This window comes from Pagrus pagrus (assembly GCF_965226575.1).
Source record: "Pagrus pagrus genome assembly, chromosome: 18".
Classification (NCBI taxonomy): domain Eukaryota; kingdom Metazoa; phylum Chordata; class Actinopteri; order Spariformes; family Sparidae; genus Pagrus; species Pagrus pagrus.
The window spans coordinates 4,804,105-4,822,405 of NC_140202.1; the positions used below are offsets into that span (position 1 = coordinate 4,804,105).

Sequence of the window (18,301 nt, forward strand, 5' to 3'; positions counted from 1 at the left end):
ACCTCTGACCCCTGCTGCTACTTTAGTCTTCAGACTCCAGAGTGGAGACAGCTGCAGGACATGGTCACAGACACACAGTCATTTAAAGACATAAACTAAAGGAGACATCCTCATTATACAGTAAATAAAACACATTTTAGTCCTTATAAGTACATTTAAAGTGACTTAAAATGATATTTTGAATAAATAGATACATACTTGAGGCTCCCTGCATATGACCCAACAAGTTCATACAGTATGTAAATGTTTTGCAGTAAAATGTAGAATTATTTGAAGATCATGAGTCAGCAGAAAGTGAGGGTACCTGACAGGTGGCACCTGTGCAGTGCAGCCCGGTGGCTTAATGATCTGACAGCTAACTTGGCAGATTCACAGTGTTGAGCACAACTGCCTCTGTGAGAGCAGTCAGACACAAGAGCGTGCAACTACTGTACATCATGTTTTAACATGTAAATGATAAACAGCTCCACAAGGTTAATGCTAACATGCAAATGATTGAAGTGCCTAAAGAGTTTTCAACACACAACCTATGTACACACTTGGCTTAACTTAGAATCACACAACTAATGTTCCCTCTAGTTCACTCTCTTTACTCCAGAGCAGTCTAATGTTGTATCATCTACAGTGGCTTTAGTATTTGTTTTTCAATGTTCACTCTCAACATACACTGTGTGTAGTTTGTATGGATTCATATGCTGCTCCCTGCACCCTGCTGAATGTGTAGAAGATCCATCAGTCGGAGCATGAAGGTCGTGTGAAGATGGACATGGCGCTGGTGGCTGCAGAGAACCTGTTGCAGAGCGGAGATGAGGAGCTCAGGAACCACACCCACGCTAAACTCAAAGAACTGAAGAGCCTGTGGGAGGAGACCAGCACCTATATCATCCACTGTCACAGGTGCTGCTCCACCCACTGCACACTCACTCAGGTCACTTCACAAGGACATGTTGTGATTTACAGGTGTTAGTTCGCCCTGTGGGCAGCTCTGGCTACATTCTTTGGGTGTGTGTTTTCAGGTGTGGTTCCACACTCACAAAAAGACTGTGCACGTACAGTATGGCAGTTTAGCGATATAGATAAGTGACGTGCAGACTTTATAAGAACTAGAATAATCTTTAAGACAACCCGTTTAATCTATATACAGCTGCTTTTAAAATAAATCCACCTTATGTCACTATTCCCCTGTACTAAAAACATGCTCATGAACACAATGAAAGCAACCACACCCAAACTGCTCAGCTTAACTCTTCTTCATGTGTTTACCTCACACCCAGTCGGATCGAGTGGGTGTGGCTCCACTGGAGCGAGTACCTGAAGGCCTACGAGGAGTTTGAGCAGTGGCTGACGAGGCAGCAGCGCAGTCTGGACGTCAGGGTGGAGCATCAGCTGGGGGTGAAGGAGAAGCTTTGGCAGGTGGACCAGCAGAGGGTGGTGGTTAGCGACATCCACAGCCAGGCCACGCTGCTGGAGAGGCTGCTGGACGAGGCTGCCACACTGCACAACAGAACCCAGGACCCCAGTGTGGAGCCCCAGGCCCAGGAGAGGCTGCAGGAGGCCTACAACAATGTCAGAGACAGAGCTGAGGTGAGCGGAGGTCTCACTCCATTGCACGCTGCACTACAGCTGCTCACAGAAGTACTGCACAGGACTTCGTGTAAATGTTGTTTATTCTCTTAACACAATGTTCAGCTCACACCCGGTCAGACCTCTTTGTTCTGACAATGGGTGGCACCCACTGAGTAATCTGCCCCCCCTCCTCTGAATAAGATGGTGACAAAAAAAGAAAACCAACATGGCGGTAATTGCTATCATCACCTTTTGTTTGGGAAGAGTTTATACTGGGGACAGAGTGTGAAATTATATCTTTTATCTTTTATCTTGGTGTTTATTGCTGAACTCTGAATTCTAAACTATGTTTTAGTGAAAATGATTCAGACTCACTTCTCAACACACTGACATGTTGTACTGAACTTCTGTGTGTTGGCAGTGTTGCTCTGTTTATTGACTGATTATCTGTGTTGCATTCTAATGAGTGGTTCAAAGTTAAGTGTGTTCATGACACAGTTCAGCTGCACATCACTGCCTCAGGACAGAACCTGTGGGTCCAACATGTCCGTGGAAATGTGTGTTGGGTGTTAAAGGTGTTATTTGTGAGAATTATTGCAAGTTAGAATTATGTTTATTATTGATTGATCTTATGCTTGTTTATTTGATTAATTGATCAATAACTTAGTTTCTAATTGCACATCACAACATCTTAATGACACAGATGGCAGCTTCATTAATTTACAGAGACCACCCACCACTCCTGTGCTGAAATACTACCAGGTTAGTTAATTCTAATTAGCATGGAATTCAATTAATTAAATTAAATTAATTAAGGAGGATGCACCATGTGAGCACTGTGGTACCTGTGAGGCCTCTGAGGAGACTGGGTCCATGGCTCCGTCGGTTGTGTCACAACTGTTCAGTGTACACATGGTAATGGTTTGTAGCCTAGAAAACAAGCCAGATGTTCATCTAGTTAATTCATTTTTCTTTGAATGTTTTGTCACATTTTGCACCACATCACACTGCTTTTGCTTCAGGTGCTGTACAACTTGAACTGGGGCAGCTCAGACCTGTGTATTGTGTTTTGTGCTCATGCATGTCGTGATCAGGGTGCTCAAGTGTGAACAGAGCTTTGCACCGAGCCTGTGACAGCTCTGCTTATGCTAATGCAGGAGAAACAACAGCACAGGGCCGTGTGGTTTTATGTAAACTGCACACATAAAAATATGTGTGTAGTATAATACCTAAAAAGCAGAAGGCACAGAATGAGATAAGGCTAGGAAACGGAAAACCAACAACTAAATGAATGCTTGAAGACAACAAATGAAATTAAACCAGGAAATGAAAGCATGTTAATCCTCTCGAGTCAGACAAAAGACTTCCTTTGTTAGAACGAGGAACAGCCTCTTTGTAACGGGAAGAAAAAGCCTTGAGAAACTATGCAGTTACAAAAGCTGTGGCTTGAAATAGAGATTCTGTTCTGCTCTCATTCTCTGATTCCTTACAACACACACACACACACACACACACACACACACACACACACACACACACACACACACACACACACACACACACACACACAATACGTCACACAACTGTACATCAGTTAGAGGTTAATGAAAAGCACACTGATGTTTATTCTGTGTATATAATCAGGTCCTACAGAAGGACACAACTGTTTACTGAAGTCTACAATGAATAATTTAGTTTCAGTGTAAAGATGCTGCTGGATGAGTCAGCATTACCAGAGAGTGCTCCTTCACACTGTCATTCAGATTGAACCACACTCTCACGTCAGCCTCAAACTACATCTTCTGTTCACTTGAAATCTGTCCTTTTGACTCTAAATGTGAAAGTTGTGATCTAAAGTGGAAAAAGGCAACTTTTCAAATCCCCCCTCACAGCACCACTGTCACAAAGACAACATGGCTGCCGCTGACAGCCTGGCTACTGTCCAAAGCAAAACCAACTGTCAGAATCCACGCTGTGAAAAGTAAAACAGCCGGTTGTATAAATCAGTATGCAGGTTTGTTACTGATCTAGTACCTCGGTCTCTATCACTCTCTCTTCACTTTCTTTGCCTCCTCCACCAGTGGGGTTCTTTTTCTTGTCCAGTGTACAGTTAGTTACCTGGGGATAGTGACCGGGGAAAACAAGCCCTCTTCCTGTTTTGGTTGTACAATGGCAGACACGCTTCCTTTGTGCTGTAATTTGACGTTAGGTTTGCAGGAAAAATTTCGCTTGGTGTGCCGGCCGAATATCACCGTGAAAGTGAGTTTATAGGGAACCGATCTATGTGGAGGGTGTCATTTTTCTACAGCCAGCACTGACACAGCGTTTACTTTTTTTTACTTCAACTTCTCACTCTGAAGTCGTCTGTTGACAGTTTAAATAATGGGGTGTTTAATGTGATAATGATTCCTGTGAGCAGCTGCTGCCTGTGAACTTTCTAGTCTCTGTGGTCTTGTTTAAAATGTGAACATGCTCTCAAGAACCCTGCAGTTGAAGAAACAGACAACAGAGAGTCTCACATAACAATTCACATCCACATTCAGGCTCCCCGCTCAGATACCCAAATGTGAAGTGTGTGATGTGTGCATTCATTCTGCACAGTGCGATGCTAAAAATTACCACAAGTTGTTGTCTCTTGCTGTTCCAGGAGCGTCTGTCGCTGCTTCAAAAGTTTGCTGAGGAGCACCAGACGTACCAAGGCTGCGTTCAGAGGTTCCAATCCTGGCTGCTGTCAAAAACCAAGGAGCTAACTGATCTGATGGAGAGGGAGGATACAGCCGAGAACAAGCTCAAAGCCCTACAAGTGAGACTCACTGAAAGTGAATTAGGGTGCTGCTGTTTGATGTTGCCATGTTCACCGTCTCAACAGCTGTCACTGTTATTTTCAGTCGTGGAAACAGGAGAAGGTTCTATTTGGAGTTTGAATAAATAATCTCACATATGCAACTTTTGTACTCTAAAGGTTGTAACTAACTAAAAAGTGAATGTAGTAATCCCTGTGGTAAACACAGGAATGAGTCCTAAAACCTGGAGATCGGTGTGCTTTTTGCACTTCTGGTTACTGTGTCCAAGTTAGTGTTTTTTTTAATGGGTTTATTTGTTTATTGTGAATGCCTGGTGTAATGAGGTACGTGGTTAGCTTGCGAAATGTTCATGTTTTTGTTCTACAGCATAAAATGCATCAGTTAATAATGAACCACAAAGCATTGACGTGGCTAACAAGTGTCTACATGAGACTACAGAGGCTGTCAGGGACATTAGACGTCCTCACAGCGAACACAGAGACTCATCTACTCACTAGTCCGTCTTTACAGGCCCACTTTAGTTACTACGTTACGACTTTGCAACTTGTACATTGATCAGTTTATAGAAAACCTGTAGTAATTTCGCAGTAAGACGCTAAGTGGTGGTGACGTTTAAGTCATGTGGCCGTGATGTCATCTGTTTGTAGACTAACATTAGCTTTTTACTGCTACACATTTAATTTACACTTCAAACATCACAAAGTGGTGTTCATCTGTGAAGATTATCTGGATGAACAGAACCTGGAAGGATCATAATCTTGTGTTTGACACAGATTATTATAGCATCACTTGTTTAGACACAAAGAAATGTAAAGCTTATGTAACATTACACTAAACCAAATTTTGTCTAACCTCACTGCAAACTCACAGTTTCTGATGATGACAGACAGAGAAGACACACCTTCTACATATAACCATAAATAAAACCATGAAGAAGCCTTGTCTTCACTGTGGTGTGACAGGGAGAATCTCTGTTCAGCCATAACACATTTTTTAGCTACACAGCTGTTGAGAAGGCACAAAACACATGGTAATGTTTGTTCTGTCCCTGAGTCAGGCTCTGGATGACTGCGTGGCCAGTGAGGAGAAGACGCTGCAGCATATTGAGGGTGTGGCGGAGGCGGTGAGGGGCAACACCTCGCCTGCTGGGGCGGAGGTGGTGGTGGAGGAGGCTGAGGAGTTGAGACTTGGCTGGCAGAGGCTGAGGCAGGGCTTTTGTGAGGCTGACGAGGGCCTGCGCTCCAGCCTGGACTCCCACAGTCAGTACATGGCCAGGTGTCAGCGGCTGGGAGAAGACATCAGCCGCCTCAGGCTGTTAATGCAGGGGCTGGACCAGGACCTGGAGGGGAGCCGCGAGGCCGGGGACCGCACCGACCGCACCGAAGAGCAGATGGTGGGCCAGTATACTAAATATATGGTAAGTTTTTTACACATGGTGTTATTAAGTCTGTGGAAATGATGCAGGAGATACTTGCGATCCTGGATATTTACTCAAGTCGCATTTCTGGCATTTTATCTTAAAGGTCTTGACCCATTGAACAGAAGGTGAACTTCAGTCCAGTAGATATAAGTTCAATGTGCAGTGGATGTTCTGTATGTATTCAAGGTATTGATGCTGTTGTTTGGGGCCTTCCTGGGGCTCGGCTGTCACACTGTACATACATGAACCTCCAGAGATCAGCTGTCAGCTGTCATGTTCAGCATACAGTTTTTGGCCCACATGTTGTCTCGCTGCCTTGTCACCTCTCCAAACTCAGTCAGCTTGCTGTCACAGGTCTGACACTGTTTAGCGTCTGTGCTTCGTTCACAGTTCATTGAAGAGACATTAAACACATTGACACTAACCTGAAACAGAACTTTGTAGAGGGAAACTCAGCCCACACCTGTTCTGAAGAGTCTCTCCTGCTCACTGCAGCACGCCTGCTCTCAGACTAACACTGGCTTTGTGACTCAGTAAGATCACCTCTGACGACCATGCAGGCCAGTCAAATAGGTAGATGGTGGTGGTCTGTGACTGACATGGTGTTGATACAGGCCATGTAAAATCCAACATGGAGGGCCATTTCCTTCTTCTTTACCCAGTGCTCACACTGGAGACTCGAACCTTTATTGCAGCATTTAGGATAATATTTTATTTTGATTTATGTGCCTTTTATGTAACTTTCCCATCACAAGTTTCCCTTTAATTTTCCTTTTAATTTATTGCCATTTACGTTTTAGATGGTGTCAGATCTTTGAAGACAGAGAGCTGGTGGCTGTCAGGTACAACAGAACAAAACTGTGCTGCTCTTCTGGGTTAGGGTGGGCGATGAAACGATATATATATATATATATATATATATGTATACAGGGTAGATAGGGTTTACAGGCACTCAGTGAAAGACAATCAGAGAACACGTTTACATGAACTTGTAGCTGGTTACTGACGTCCATCTGATCCCTCCCCAGCCTCTGACTACAGATGCCAGGTTTCTCATTTACCTGGTGTGAAAGAAATCACAAAGCCAGCTGTAATCCCACTACTTCGTTACATGTAAATGCACTGATTTGTCTACCATCAGAAATGTTGCCATATTATATAAACCATGGTATCTACTGCTTTAATAACGGCTGTGTTATTATAGATCTGTGGGACATTTGACCTTCTGTTAAGCCCCTCGAGCCTTCGTTTAATATCTGAAGTGTTTCTAACATTAAATATTCATGACTCAACAAATAGAGTTACATTTTGGGAAAAAAACATTTGTTTTTGTTTGACAGTCGATGACTCAACAAATGTCCTTCATTAGAACTTTGATGTGGTTCTGATGAGATGTGACTGACAGTGGCGGCAACACACACTAACAGACCCTCACTCTCTTGATTCAAATGTCTGTTTATCATCAGCACTGATTGATATTTGGTATTAAAGCCTGATTATTACTGGTCCTTTTTTTAGCACTCCTGCCATAGAGAAGACCTGTCACTGAGTCTGCTTTGCTTTTAAACCCTTAAACCTCTTTTATTATTTAAAAGCTGTTCTTTATGAACACAGGATTTCAAGATTACAGATCTAGTCAGACGCTTGACGTCTTGCATCCAAGTAACATCTCCATTTCTTCCAATATCTGTTGCCCTTCTCTGTATCATATGTGAATTTCTTTTACTATTTCTAGCCAGTCCAGTACAGTGGGACACTCAGTGCTCAGCCATTTCCTGGTTATTGCTTTTTTGCTACTTGCTAGTAATATTTGTAATAGATATCTGTCTTGTTTATTCACCCCGGCTGGTATGTTTCCTCGATATATAACGCTGAAACTAAGCTGTAAGTTAATAGCTGATCTAATCGCTGTGATTACATCCACCCAGTATGAAGTGATGTTCGGACACTCCCACAATACGTGGAAATGGTCAGCAGACATAATACCACACCTTCTCCAACACTGTCCTTGCTCTGGGTTGTTGGTCTGTAAGCTTTTAATGTTTAGAGTTATGAAGTACCTTAAAACATTTTTCCAGGTGAATTCCCTCCACAGGTCTGAACTAGAGGCGGTGGACTGTGTCCTGCAAATATTAAGCCAATCATCTTCAGATAACTGTATGCTTTAATATAGGTTGTAGAAAGACCCCTGTCTAGTTGTAGAGCGGAATAAATCCTGGAAATCAGCTTTCTTTTAGAGTTATTTTTACATGCATTAGTAAACATCCTGATTAGGCTCATTCCCTCCTCTCCATAGGTTTTAATGTTTTTTTCATAATAATGTCTCAGTTGGAGATATCTGAAAAAATCGTTTCTCTCTAGACCATAGGTTTCTGAAAGTCATTGAAAAGAGTCTAATCCAGTGTCAGAGGAAATGTTGCAGTATGAGGTGATACCCAGAGCCAACCAGTGTTTGAATCTGCTGTCCAGTTCAGCTGGTGTGAAGTCCCTATCATATGCCATCCAGCGTAGCATTCAAACATTTCTCTCCAATTTTGAGTCTCTAAGCTTTTTGTGCCAGATATTAAGGGGGGTCGCAATCCAATTAGTCATTTTACTTAAATATTTTTTTGGGAGTTTTGTCTCCCATACATTTATTATATTCTGTTCCAAATCCTTCCATTTTGCGTCACATTCTGGATCACACCAACAGACCAGTAGTAGTAATGTAGTAATAGTAATCTTCCAAACAGGGCAAGGCCATTCCACCGTTATCTTTAGGCAGCTGTAAAGTCTGAAATCTAATCCGTGGTTTCTGTTTTACCCAATTAAATGACGATATCGTCCTGTTCCATTGGTTAACTTGCTTGGGAGGTACGTCAACTGGCAGGGACTGAAAGAGGAATAAGAGCTGGGTAGTATATTCATCTTAATTATTTCTATTCGGTTATACATATTCATTGGTAATAACGACCAGTGACTTAGGTCTGTTTACATAACTGTTGTAATGTTTGTATAGTTATGGTCATAAATAGTAGTTAATCTTTTGGTATTTGTACTCCTAGATATTTAATTGTATTACCTGTGTTCTTAAGTTTACATGGGTTATAGATGTTCTTGTGCGGTCCCTGATTAAAGATCAAGGTTTGGGTTTTGTTTAAATTTAATTTGTAACCAGAATATGAGCCAAATTCTTTCAGAAGTAATAGTAATTTAGGCAGGCTTATTTTGGGTTTAATAAGGGTCATAGGAAATCATCCGCGTATAAACAGATTTTATGTGCTGTGTTTCCAATCAGAATGCCAGATATATCTTGGTCCTCTCTTATTGCCTGTGCCAACGGCTCAATAAACAAGGCAGAAACTATGACTTCGACTGTCGGACTAAGGGGGCGTCCCTGACGACAACCCCTTTTCAGGGACACTGTCTTAGATAAAGATCCGTTTATTTGAATTCTGGCTGTGGGTGAGCAATAGAGGGAGTTCAAAACCTTTATTACTTGATCATTAAATCCAAAACGTTTCAGAACCAAATATAGATAATCCCAACGGACTGAATCAAAAGCCTTTTCTGCGTCAAGACTTATAACGAGGGGTTCCATGTTATTATTTCTGGCATGATCAATGAGGCAGAGAGCCCGTGGCACATTATCCTGTGTTTGTCTGTTTTTCACAAAACCCGTCTGGTCCGGATCTATCAGGTCTGCTATCATATTTTCCATTCTTTATGCCAATATTGATGTTTAATCTATAATCCGTGTTTAGCACTGATGTAGGTCTGTAAGAACTCCTTTCCGTCTTGTCTTTACCTGCTTTGGGGATTACTGAAATAATTGCTTGTCTCCAGGAAAGTGTTGTCTCTCCACCTCTAAGAATGTAGTTAAAACATTCTTTGTATTGGTACCAAGGCCTCCCTGAAGGCTTTATACCATTCTGATGGATAACCATCGGCTCCTGGCATTTTGTGTGCTTTCAGTCTTGATATGGCTTTATTTATTTCTTCCTCTGTTATCTCCTGGGTCATTATTTTATTCTGTTCTGTCCCTACAGATGGTAAATCAAGGGATGCTAGAAAATCTGATACAATTTCCAGCCCAGCTGCCTGTGGTTGAGTGTATAAGTTCTGATAGTAAGTTTCAAAGGAGCCTGGGATGTCCTCCAATTTGTAATACATTTTGTTATTCTGGGGGTCTTTAATTTTGTGTATAAATCTCTCTGCCAATATTTTAGGTATCCTCCATGCAAGTAACTTTTTAGATTTTGGACCATTTTCATAAAAATTTAGCTTCATTAATTTAGCTTTTTTTCCCAATTGGCTTTTATATATGTTATTTAGGGTTTGTTTTGTGTCCTGAATTTGATTTAAAACCACATTTTCATTATATTTCATATGTCTAATCTTTAGTTTTGCAGTCAAATCTTTAATTTCTTTTTCTTTTACTTTCTTCTTCCTGGCTGACCACATTATAAGTTTGCCCCTTAGAACAGCCTTAGCTGCATCCCACAGAGTACTAGGTGATACCATCCCATTATTATTATACGGCATGTAATCTTTCACTTCATTGCTTATATATTTTTGACATTGAGGATCATTTAAGAGGCTAGTATTCAATCTCCATGAGGTCTCCTTAAGTCTGTCATCTACATGTAGTGTCAAGTATACCCCAGCATGGTCAGAAATGTCTCTTACTCCTACGTCACATTTAGTAATTCTGTCCGTCAACTTTGAACATAAAAAAGTAGTCAATTCTCGAGTACATTGAGTGTGGATAAGAGAAAAAGGTGAATCGTTTATCAGTCGGGTGCAATTCCCTCCACACATCCACCATACCTATATCACTGAGCAGTTTTCTTGTGTATAATGCTTCAGGTTTCATGGTTTTTGCTCTGCGTGTGGAGTCTAGAGAGGGATGTAGATGCATGTTAAGGAGGACCAGGACACATTTCAGTCAGGAGCTGTTTGGTCTGACTTGTTTTTTCTTCAGTGTCACTCTGCTCCTTCCCAGCATACCAAAACATTTGGCCCTCAGTCTGTCCTCTACCATCTCTCTTATTTTCTTTCTATTATCCATTCTCCTCCATGGTTGCACAACTTAATTTTGTATTTCTTTTTTTTTTTTGGTTGACATTCTGAAGCCTCCTCTCGAAGCCTTTTCTTCTCTCACACACATCATTCCTGCTCGCGCCCCTCGTAGAGGTGATAAAATCTATGTGCCCTGACATGATGGCTCTTGACTGCGTTGTTTATCTGCCTCAGAATATATTTTACAACCTGTCTCACATGCCCGACACACTGGAAACACAATCCAGCAGCAAACCCTGGCACTGAAGCTGCGTATCACTTTAGTGAGAGGTGTGGTGGAGCCACAGTATCATTTCTGTCTGGGTGCCTCACATGGTGACATACCAAACGTCTCCACCTCTTCGTCTCACAAGTCACGGCTGGGTGTGGATTAATAAGCAGTCCTCAGAGTTTATCTTTCACATGTTTGGATGTAAATGTTTGCAGCATGTGACTGATAAACATGTGGACCCGGCAGGGGCCCGTTCACACAGAATCTTTTAGAGGAACAGTTCTGTACGTGTGGACCTGTGGAGCTGCTTCTGTAGGGTGTGACTGGAATGCTTAATGACTCTGTGGACTCGTCTGTCTGTCATCTGCTGCAGTGGAGACAGACTGTCACCTCTCTGTGACACAGTCTCTTCTCACTTTTAGCTGAAGATGTGAAATGGATTGTTAACTGCTTCAGTTTATCTGCATCTCAAATATGCCATTGTAGTTGAAATATGTGTGACTGCTCAGAATGTTCACTGACAGGTAACAGAAGGAAATGTCAAACCATACAGGACGTAAACCACTAATGGCTCTAACATTAAAGAGAGTACATCCCGGTGTGCTGTGACAAACAGAAGGCTTTTAATAATTCACAGGAGCGCAATTCAACATCTGGAAAGAAGCCATCTGAAAGTTTTTTACCTCCAGTAAAAAGTTTTCACACCTCTGAATATATACTTTAAGTAGTGATGCTGCAGATCTGTCTATCTACATATCTACTGTATGTGTCTGTTTGTGATGTGGAAACATTTCCACACAGTCAGAAAGCTAACACTACTAACACTACTGCTCAGCTGTCAGTTGGATCTATGTTAACTAATGCTGCAGCTAATATAAAGATACATTTATTGTTAGCTTTATATATAACTCCTCACTGAGATGTTATCTGTGTTATCCTGTTGTGCTCTGACTGACGGACTCATCAGCTGTCAGAGGGCAGCTGTAGATGTTGGTTTTCAGATTTAGGATTTTATTTGTTTAATTTTCAGATACATTTTCATCAAACATAAAATCATAATTATAAAACATCAAACACTAGTTTAACAGTACAATTAGTCAGAAATCACACATTTTATCAGCGACCCACTGAAATGACCAGCTGTGGTTCCTGAGGACTCGCTGTACCTGTCAGCATCACTGTGTCAGTTCTGACGATGAGTCTCCTTTAGTTTATTGAATGACTGTGTTATTGTTGATCCTGTTTTTCACTCCACACTCATCACAGGTTTGAAGACACTAAGGATATTTTGTATTTGTCAGTAGCTCACATCTCTAACTCAGAATCACAGAACTACGACTGACTGGTATCTATGGTTGAATGATTGGATGTGAACATGGCGTACAACAATATATAGAGGTTTCTGTGGTAAGAACCACACCTGTGGGTTTGCTGCTGTTATGGCCTGAGCTCATGTTGCTTGTGCTCTGTGTTTGCATCTTGCAGGGTGTGAGGAACACTCTGGCAGGAGAGGAGTCTCAGGTGGAGCTTCTCAAGGCCCAACTCAAAGAGCTCTTCAGGTTCTCAGAGGACTCGCGCCACCTTTCTGATGACGTCCTGGCTGTAGTCAAAGAACATCAGAGGTATGTGACTGGAAATCTGCCGCTGTTTAAAAACCAGGAAAGTCATGAAAGCATTGTGGATCACATGAAGACTAACTCGCAGTACCAGCTGTTTGGACTGGCCTCAGAACTGTTCCCACTCATTTTACTGAACGGAACTTTCTTAACCTTTCCTAAATATCTATGATTGTCTGACTTCCAGGGTTCTCAAGGTCATGAAAAACCTGGAAAAGTCATAAAATTTGAGAAAGGAAATTCAGACGGCTTTACAGAAGACAGAGATGTCTTAATGCAAGATAAGAAAGAAACAAAGGCTTTATAAAATGGCATAATTAGAATTTTGAAGGATTAGAAGAAGGTAAAGAGAAGATTCAACTTTAAATAACCTAATAAAGTCAAATACAAATGAAACGGTACAATAAAAACTACAGTGCAGGATGGTGGATTAAAAAAAGAGTCTATAGTTTTAATTTAATAAGAAGTAGCCCTGCTGAAAAGAACTGAGTGTTGGAGCAGACTGCAGGTTTTCTCACAGCATCGTGGAGAATAAAAACTGAATGCAGCTTCTCAGTGTTTAGTGTGACGGACAGAAATCAGTCGTCTGACCTGTCGCAGACATCTGAGAGATCTAGATGGCTTGTAACAGAGCATCAGATCAGACATGTAGTTCAGTCCTGTACCATTCACAGCTTTATAAACCATTTAAATGTTTTCACATGAAGCCAGAGTGAAGATCTGAGAGCTGAGGGGATCCTGATCCTGATCCACTGTCCTGGTCTTAGTGACGACTCGAGCCACGGTGCTGTGAATTAGCTGCATCCGTCTCAGTCCAGCCTCGTGAGGACAAATCAGTTAGTCGCTTGTTCTATCAGATGTCAGAAAATGATGAAAAATGTCGCTCAGTGTTCGTCAAAGTCAGAGATGATGTAATGTTTCTGTTGTCCACCGGTCAAAGATACTCAGCTCAAATAGTTGGAGATAAATGTAATAGTTGTCAACTAATTGATTAAATGAATAATTGTTGCAGCCCTCGGGAGTGTGTTGATGTTGAATGGAACCTGATATATCAGACCTGAGCAGTCTTGGTGCTGTGGTTGACTCCCAGCCTGAAAACATGTGAAACATTGTATAGAGTCATGAAGGTGTGAAGCTGTTGAAAAACAGCAAGAGATTTGATCCATTATATACGGGTCTATAATGGTCGTTAGTGAGCTGCTTAAGAAGTGCAGTTATAAGGCTCTGTGTGAAACAGTCTGAGATTACAGAAGTGTTGATGTTGAGCACATCTGATGCCACGTTTTAGAAAAAATAACCTGTAGGCAGAAAATCAAGGAAGCAGCAGGAGGATTTCAAATGTTGAACAGTTTCCTCTCAGGCTGCACAATTAATCACAAAATAATCAACATGGCAATAGACAAGTCTTAAATCCAAATCACAAGAAGCTGCAGGTTTCTGCTGAAGGTAAAGTGTGTGACAGACAGCATCATGATGAAGTACTGAGGAGCTGCAGACATGTCCTGATACAGACCCACCAAATGTCATGAAACATGACCAGTCCCACTTATCATGAATCATATCATCATCTCAATATCTGTCAGAACACTGCAATAGGATTTTTGTAGGATTTATGTTTGACAGGATTAACTTGTGTCATGATAACTGAATTAGTTTAAAGTTGTGATAGGAGCATCTTGTCTAATTGTCTGTATTTTGTCAGTGAAGAAGGTAAACTCGTTGCATGATTTAGAGGATAAAGGCTGAGGATTCCATCAGCCTGTCAACAGAAGCACTTAAAGAAGATAGTTCTGATCCTGATATGGCCCAAGAGATAAGTGTGTGTTCTGACAGCACTGATACACTGAACCTACTTCATGTCTACGCTGCATGTTCTTCACCTCTTTGTGTGTCCTCAGAAATGAACATTATGCATTAAGATTGAATTTGGGTGATGAACAGTGGAGTCAGTGTATCAGTGTGTGAAGTCAGGTCAGCAGCAGACTGAACAGCTCAGGACATGAAGGGTTAAAGAAGGGAAACTAATGTAGCTCATTTAGTGTTGCAGTGTTTGGTTACTTTTACAATATCCACAATGTAAAGAACTTCTAGGAACACAGTCCAGTCAGCCCAGGTGAGTTTGTCCTCATCTGCCACCTGGTGGATATACTTTGAATTACACACATAGACGACCTCAGGGGGTGGTCTGGGGCCTCTGGGGGCCACAGGGCAGCCTGCCACTAACTGGCAGTGCATGTGGAGAGTTAGTGATGATTCAACAGTGGTTGTGTTTTCTCTCTTTTGCCTTTTTACTGAACAAACCAGCGTAAATAAAGTAAATATCCCACACGTGTGGATTGTGTGTCCCTGCAGCAGACGAGCTGTCCTACTTAGCTTCAGAGCTGCTCTCAGAGATGTGTGGGGCTGAGTGCAGCGCTCCAGTTCTGCATATTAAAACTCAGACATGAGCTAGCTGTTTGGAGATGTGTGTTCCAGTAGCTGGGAGGTAATGATGACTGAAGTGATATTATATATTGGTTAAAAAGCTTTCAGTAAAGTTACAAAGGAGACATTTGAGTGAATTGAGTTAGTTTGTTGGGTGTAGAGGCATTTGTTGAATTTTCAGAAGAGCATCTTTAACAGAACAGCTCCATTTAAACCCCAGCTGAATATTTATTCATACAATAAACCTTGAAGTGAGGGTTTGCCTCTAACTACATTTCACATTTCATTTTTGGAGACTATTGGTCATGGTAGCTTATCAGTTAATTGGTATCCATTAATTGCGAGTATATCCATTTAACTGTCTGTGTTTTATCTGCAGTTATTATGAAATCACATCTGAACTTTCCCACAAAACCTCCTAGAAAATTCTGTGGACATTATTAAGAATATTTGGAGCTGTAACATAAATCTTCTGAGCTTTGACAGTTGTGCAAAAGAGAAGACATGGATTTTTTTGCTACTTGGTTTGCAGGATTACAGATTACAGATTACCTTGTTGGAAGGCTGTAGCGTTGGCTGAGGAAGAACCTGTTCAAGTTAGGAGCCGATCTGAACCACAGGGCAGACACCATAGTTATGCATCTCTTCTGTTTACACTGAGAGACGAGGCATTTGGCCCCTGGAGGAAATGGTAGTGAAGTTCAATAGTGACAATGCATCGTCAAATTCAGATTTAAGATGACTCCTTATCACAGTCAGAGACACGGGGAGCAATAATCCTCTGAGATCGCTGACACGTGTAGTAGTTACACAGAGCAGGAGTTTGATGGCTGCTTCTCAAACTAAGGTGTGGCTGTGGAAACATAAACTCCACCAGAGATATAAAGGAAAAATGATTATGCTTCACGAGAACAAGCAGTGATATTGATCGTGAAGTTTTTTTCTACATGTGAACCTCAGTGAAGGTCCGTTCTCTCCAGGTGCCCTTGTAGTTATTGACTTTTCTTTGCAGTCCCAGTGTCCTCACCACCTGGTGCTTCTGTCCTCTGCACACTACCTTGTGGAAACAAATTGCTTTTGACTGTTTGTTTTGTTCTCAAACTTTTAGCCTCACTTTTGAACCGGTCCTTTACAGAACATTCTCTCATGTTGCAGTGTGAAATGTAGAGCGACGAGGCTGTGTTCAGAGTCCGAGTCGGGCCTCAGACACGTTCTCCAGGACCCACTGCTGGTCTACGCCCAGTGGAGCCACATGGTCTCTCAGGTTATGGAGGCTTCTGCTGAGGTCACTGACTTCTCCCACATCGCCATGTTGGTCCAGAACATTGAGGTAAACACACGCATTTCCAACAAGTGGCTATAATAAAATATTTTTTAGATAACAATGTTTTAAATTACAATGAATGCATGTGAACAGAATGGACCGGACCCGACCCGCTTTACAAGAGTCCAGTTACTTCAAAGACACAGTGGAAATACTCAGAAACCAGTTCAGCTTCTTGTTTCACTCTACTGTTATACACCACATGAAACAGTTGATGATTGTATCCAGCGGTAACCACAAGAAAGAAACAGATGAACATCCTGCCAACAAAGCTTGTGTAAGAGTTGCTTCACTGTGGCAGCAATGTGTCATAAAAATTCTGTATGGAGACTTTTTGTGGATCTGGACTTCATTAAAACATGTCTGAGTGGGTCACTATGTGGATCTGATTATAAAATGCACACGTTTAATGCTGCACTGATCTGGTCAGCAGAGGAGCATTTAAGACAGGTCGCCTGAACAAAAGTTTACAAACAGCAGACTTCAAGTTTCCCCCATTTCTGTCCTCTCTGTTAGCATCTGCTGAAGGACAGTGTCCAGCTGCAGGAGCGCTTCGGTCTGCTGCAGGGGAAGGGGGACCTGCTGGACTCTGTGTTCGGCCCGGAGAGGTCCGACTGTCTGCGGAGCGAGCTGAGTTCTGCCATCAGGAACAGAGAGCTGCTGCACACTCAGCTGCTGCAGAGGAGGAGCAGACTACAGGTACCAGGTGTCATTCATTCAGCTTAGCTTTATTATGAATGTGAGTGTGAACCGTCCAGTGAGTGACTTGAGTAGAAGTCAACCTTTAAAATTGTGTGAGGTGAAAACGATTGTCCTGCTTCAAGCTTTAGTTTTGATCCAGAAATCTTCAGCCACAACTGACTCAAGAAAAACGACTTGAGGCGACACGTCAGACTTCACCCAGCTCCCTCTGCAGACAAAAGGCTTGATGCAGCACCGGGAGACACTCTGAGCTGAGACACCGTCCTAAAATCATAAATGTGATGGAACATCATGAAATCTGATTGTCACTAGAAATATAATCAAACTAGAGCGACAACGATTAGTCCATTAATTGATCAGGTGATGAATACAAAAGTAATCAGCAACTATTTTAATAATCGATTAATGGTTTCAGGTTAACTTCTCTGCCTTCTTAACAGTAAAGAATATCCTGCTTCTCTTCTTGTAAATGAAGAGTTGTTTGTTGGGCAAAAGAAGAATTGAAGACTTCGGCTCTGTGAAAAAGACTCATCACAATCTTTGTGACATTTTAGAGACTGAAGGATTAATCGATGAATCATAAAGACAATCAGCAGTTATCATTAATCAAACTTCAGAGTGTGACTACAACTTGTTTCAGAAGCTGTTATTAGGCAGACAGTGTGAGGTCAGTTTTCCTCCTGAGGTGGATTTACTGTGTTTAAATGACAGTAAATGACAGCAGAGTTTGAGGCCGTCAGACGAGCAGCAGGTCGGATCTAAAAATAACAAAACATCTCCTGTAGTTTTTCATTTATTCCATTTGTCGTGCGGCGAGGTGAAACATGCACATGAGCTCACAATTACATTGTGCACATCATTAGAGGCTGAAGATGTGATAAAGCACTAAAGCTCCTTGTGCAGAGCGATTTCACTTTAAAAAAGGTAAACAGTCAATCAAAAGGAGGAGATACTGTGGCTTCAACATACCACCCTGCCATGACCGGCTGTGTAAAAGACATTTAATGACATTTTTCCCGCTCACAGGGCTTAATCTCCAGAACCAAGGACTTTGGTGACACCTATGAGTTGATCCGCTCCAAGCTGGCCGGTCTCCGGGACCGACTGATGGCAGCTGACGGCCCCCAGCCCGACATCCTGGCTAAGAAAAGCCAGTCTGACCAGTTCAGGGTG

The 18,301-nt window shown here is 41.9% G+C and overlaps 1 protein-coding gene across 1 annotated transcript in view; it reads left to right on the forward strand.

Annotated features, from left to right (window-relative positions):
- The window catches only part of syne3 (spectrin repeat containing, nuclear envelope family member 3), a 39,594-nt gene that overhangs the window by 2,824 nt on the left and 18,469 nt on the right, over nucleotides 1-18,301 (forward strand). Inside the window, exons 3-10 of the mRNA XM_084381951.1 lie at nucleotides 725-897; nucleotides 1,275-1,584; nucleotides 4,214-4,369; nucleotides 5,428-5,787; nucleotides 12,548-12,684; nucleotides 16,258-16,432; nucleotides 16,943-17,125; nucleotides 18,155-18,298. Coding sequence (XP_084238077.1) covers nucleotides 725-897; nucleotides 1,275-1,584; nucleotides 4,214-4,369; nucleotides 5,428-5,787; nucleotides 12,548-12,684; nucleotides 16,258-16,432; nucleotides 16,943-17,125; nucleotides 18,155-18,298 — 1,638 coding nt within the window. The remainder of the gene's footprint in view (nucleotides 1-724; nucleotides 898-1,274; nucleotides 1,585-4,213; nucleotides 4,370-5,427; nucleotides 5,788-12,547; nucleotides 12,685-16,257; nucleotides 16,433-16,942; nucleotides 17,126-18,154; nucleotides 18,299-18,301) is intronic.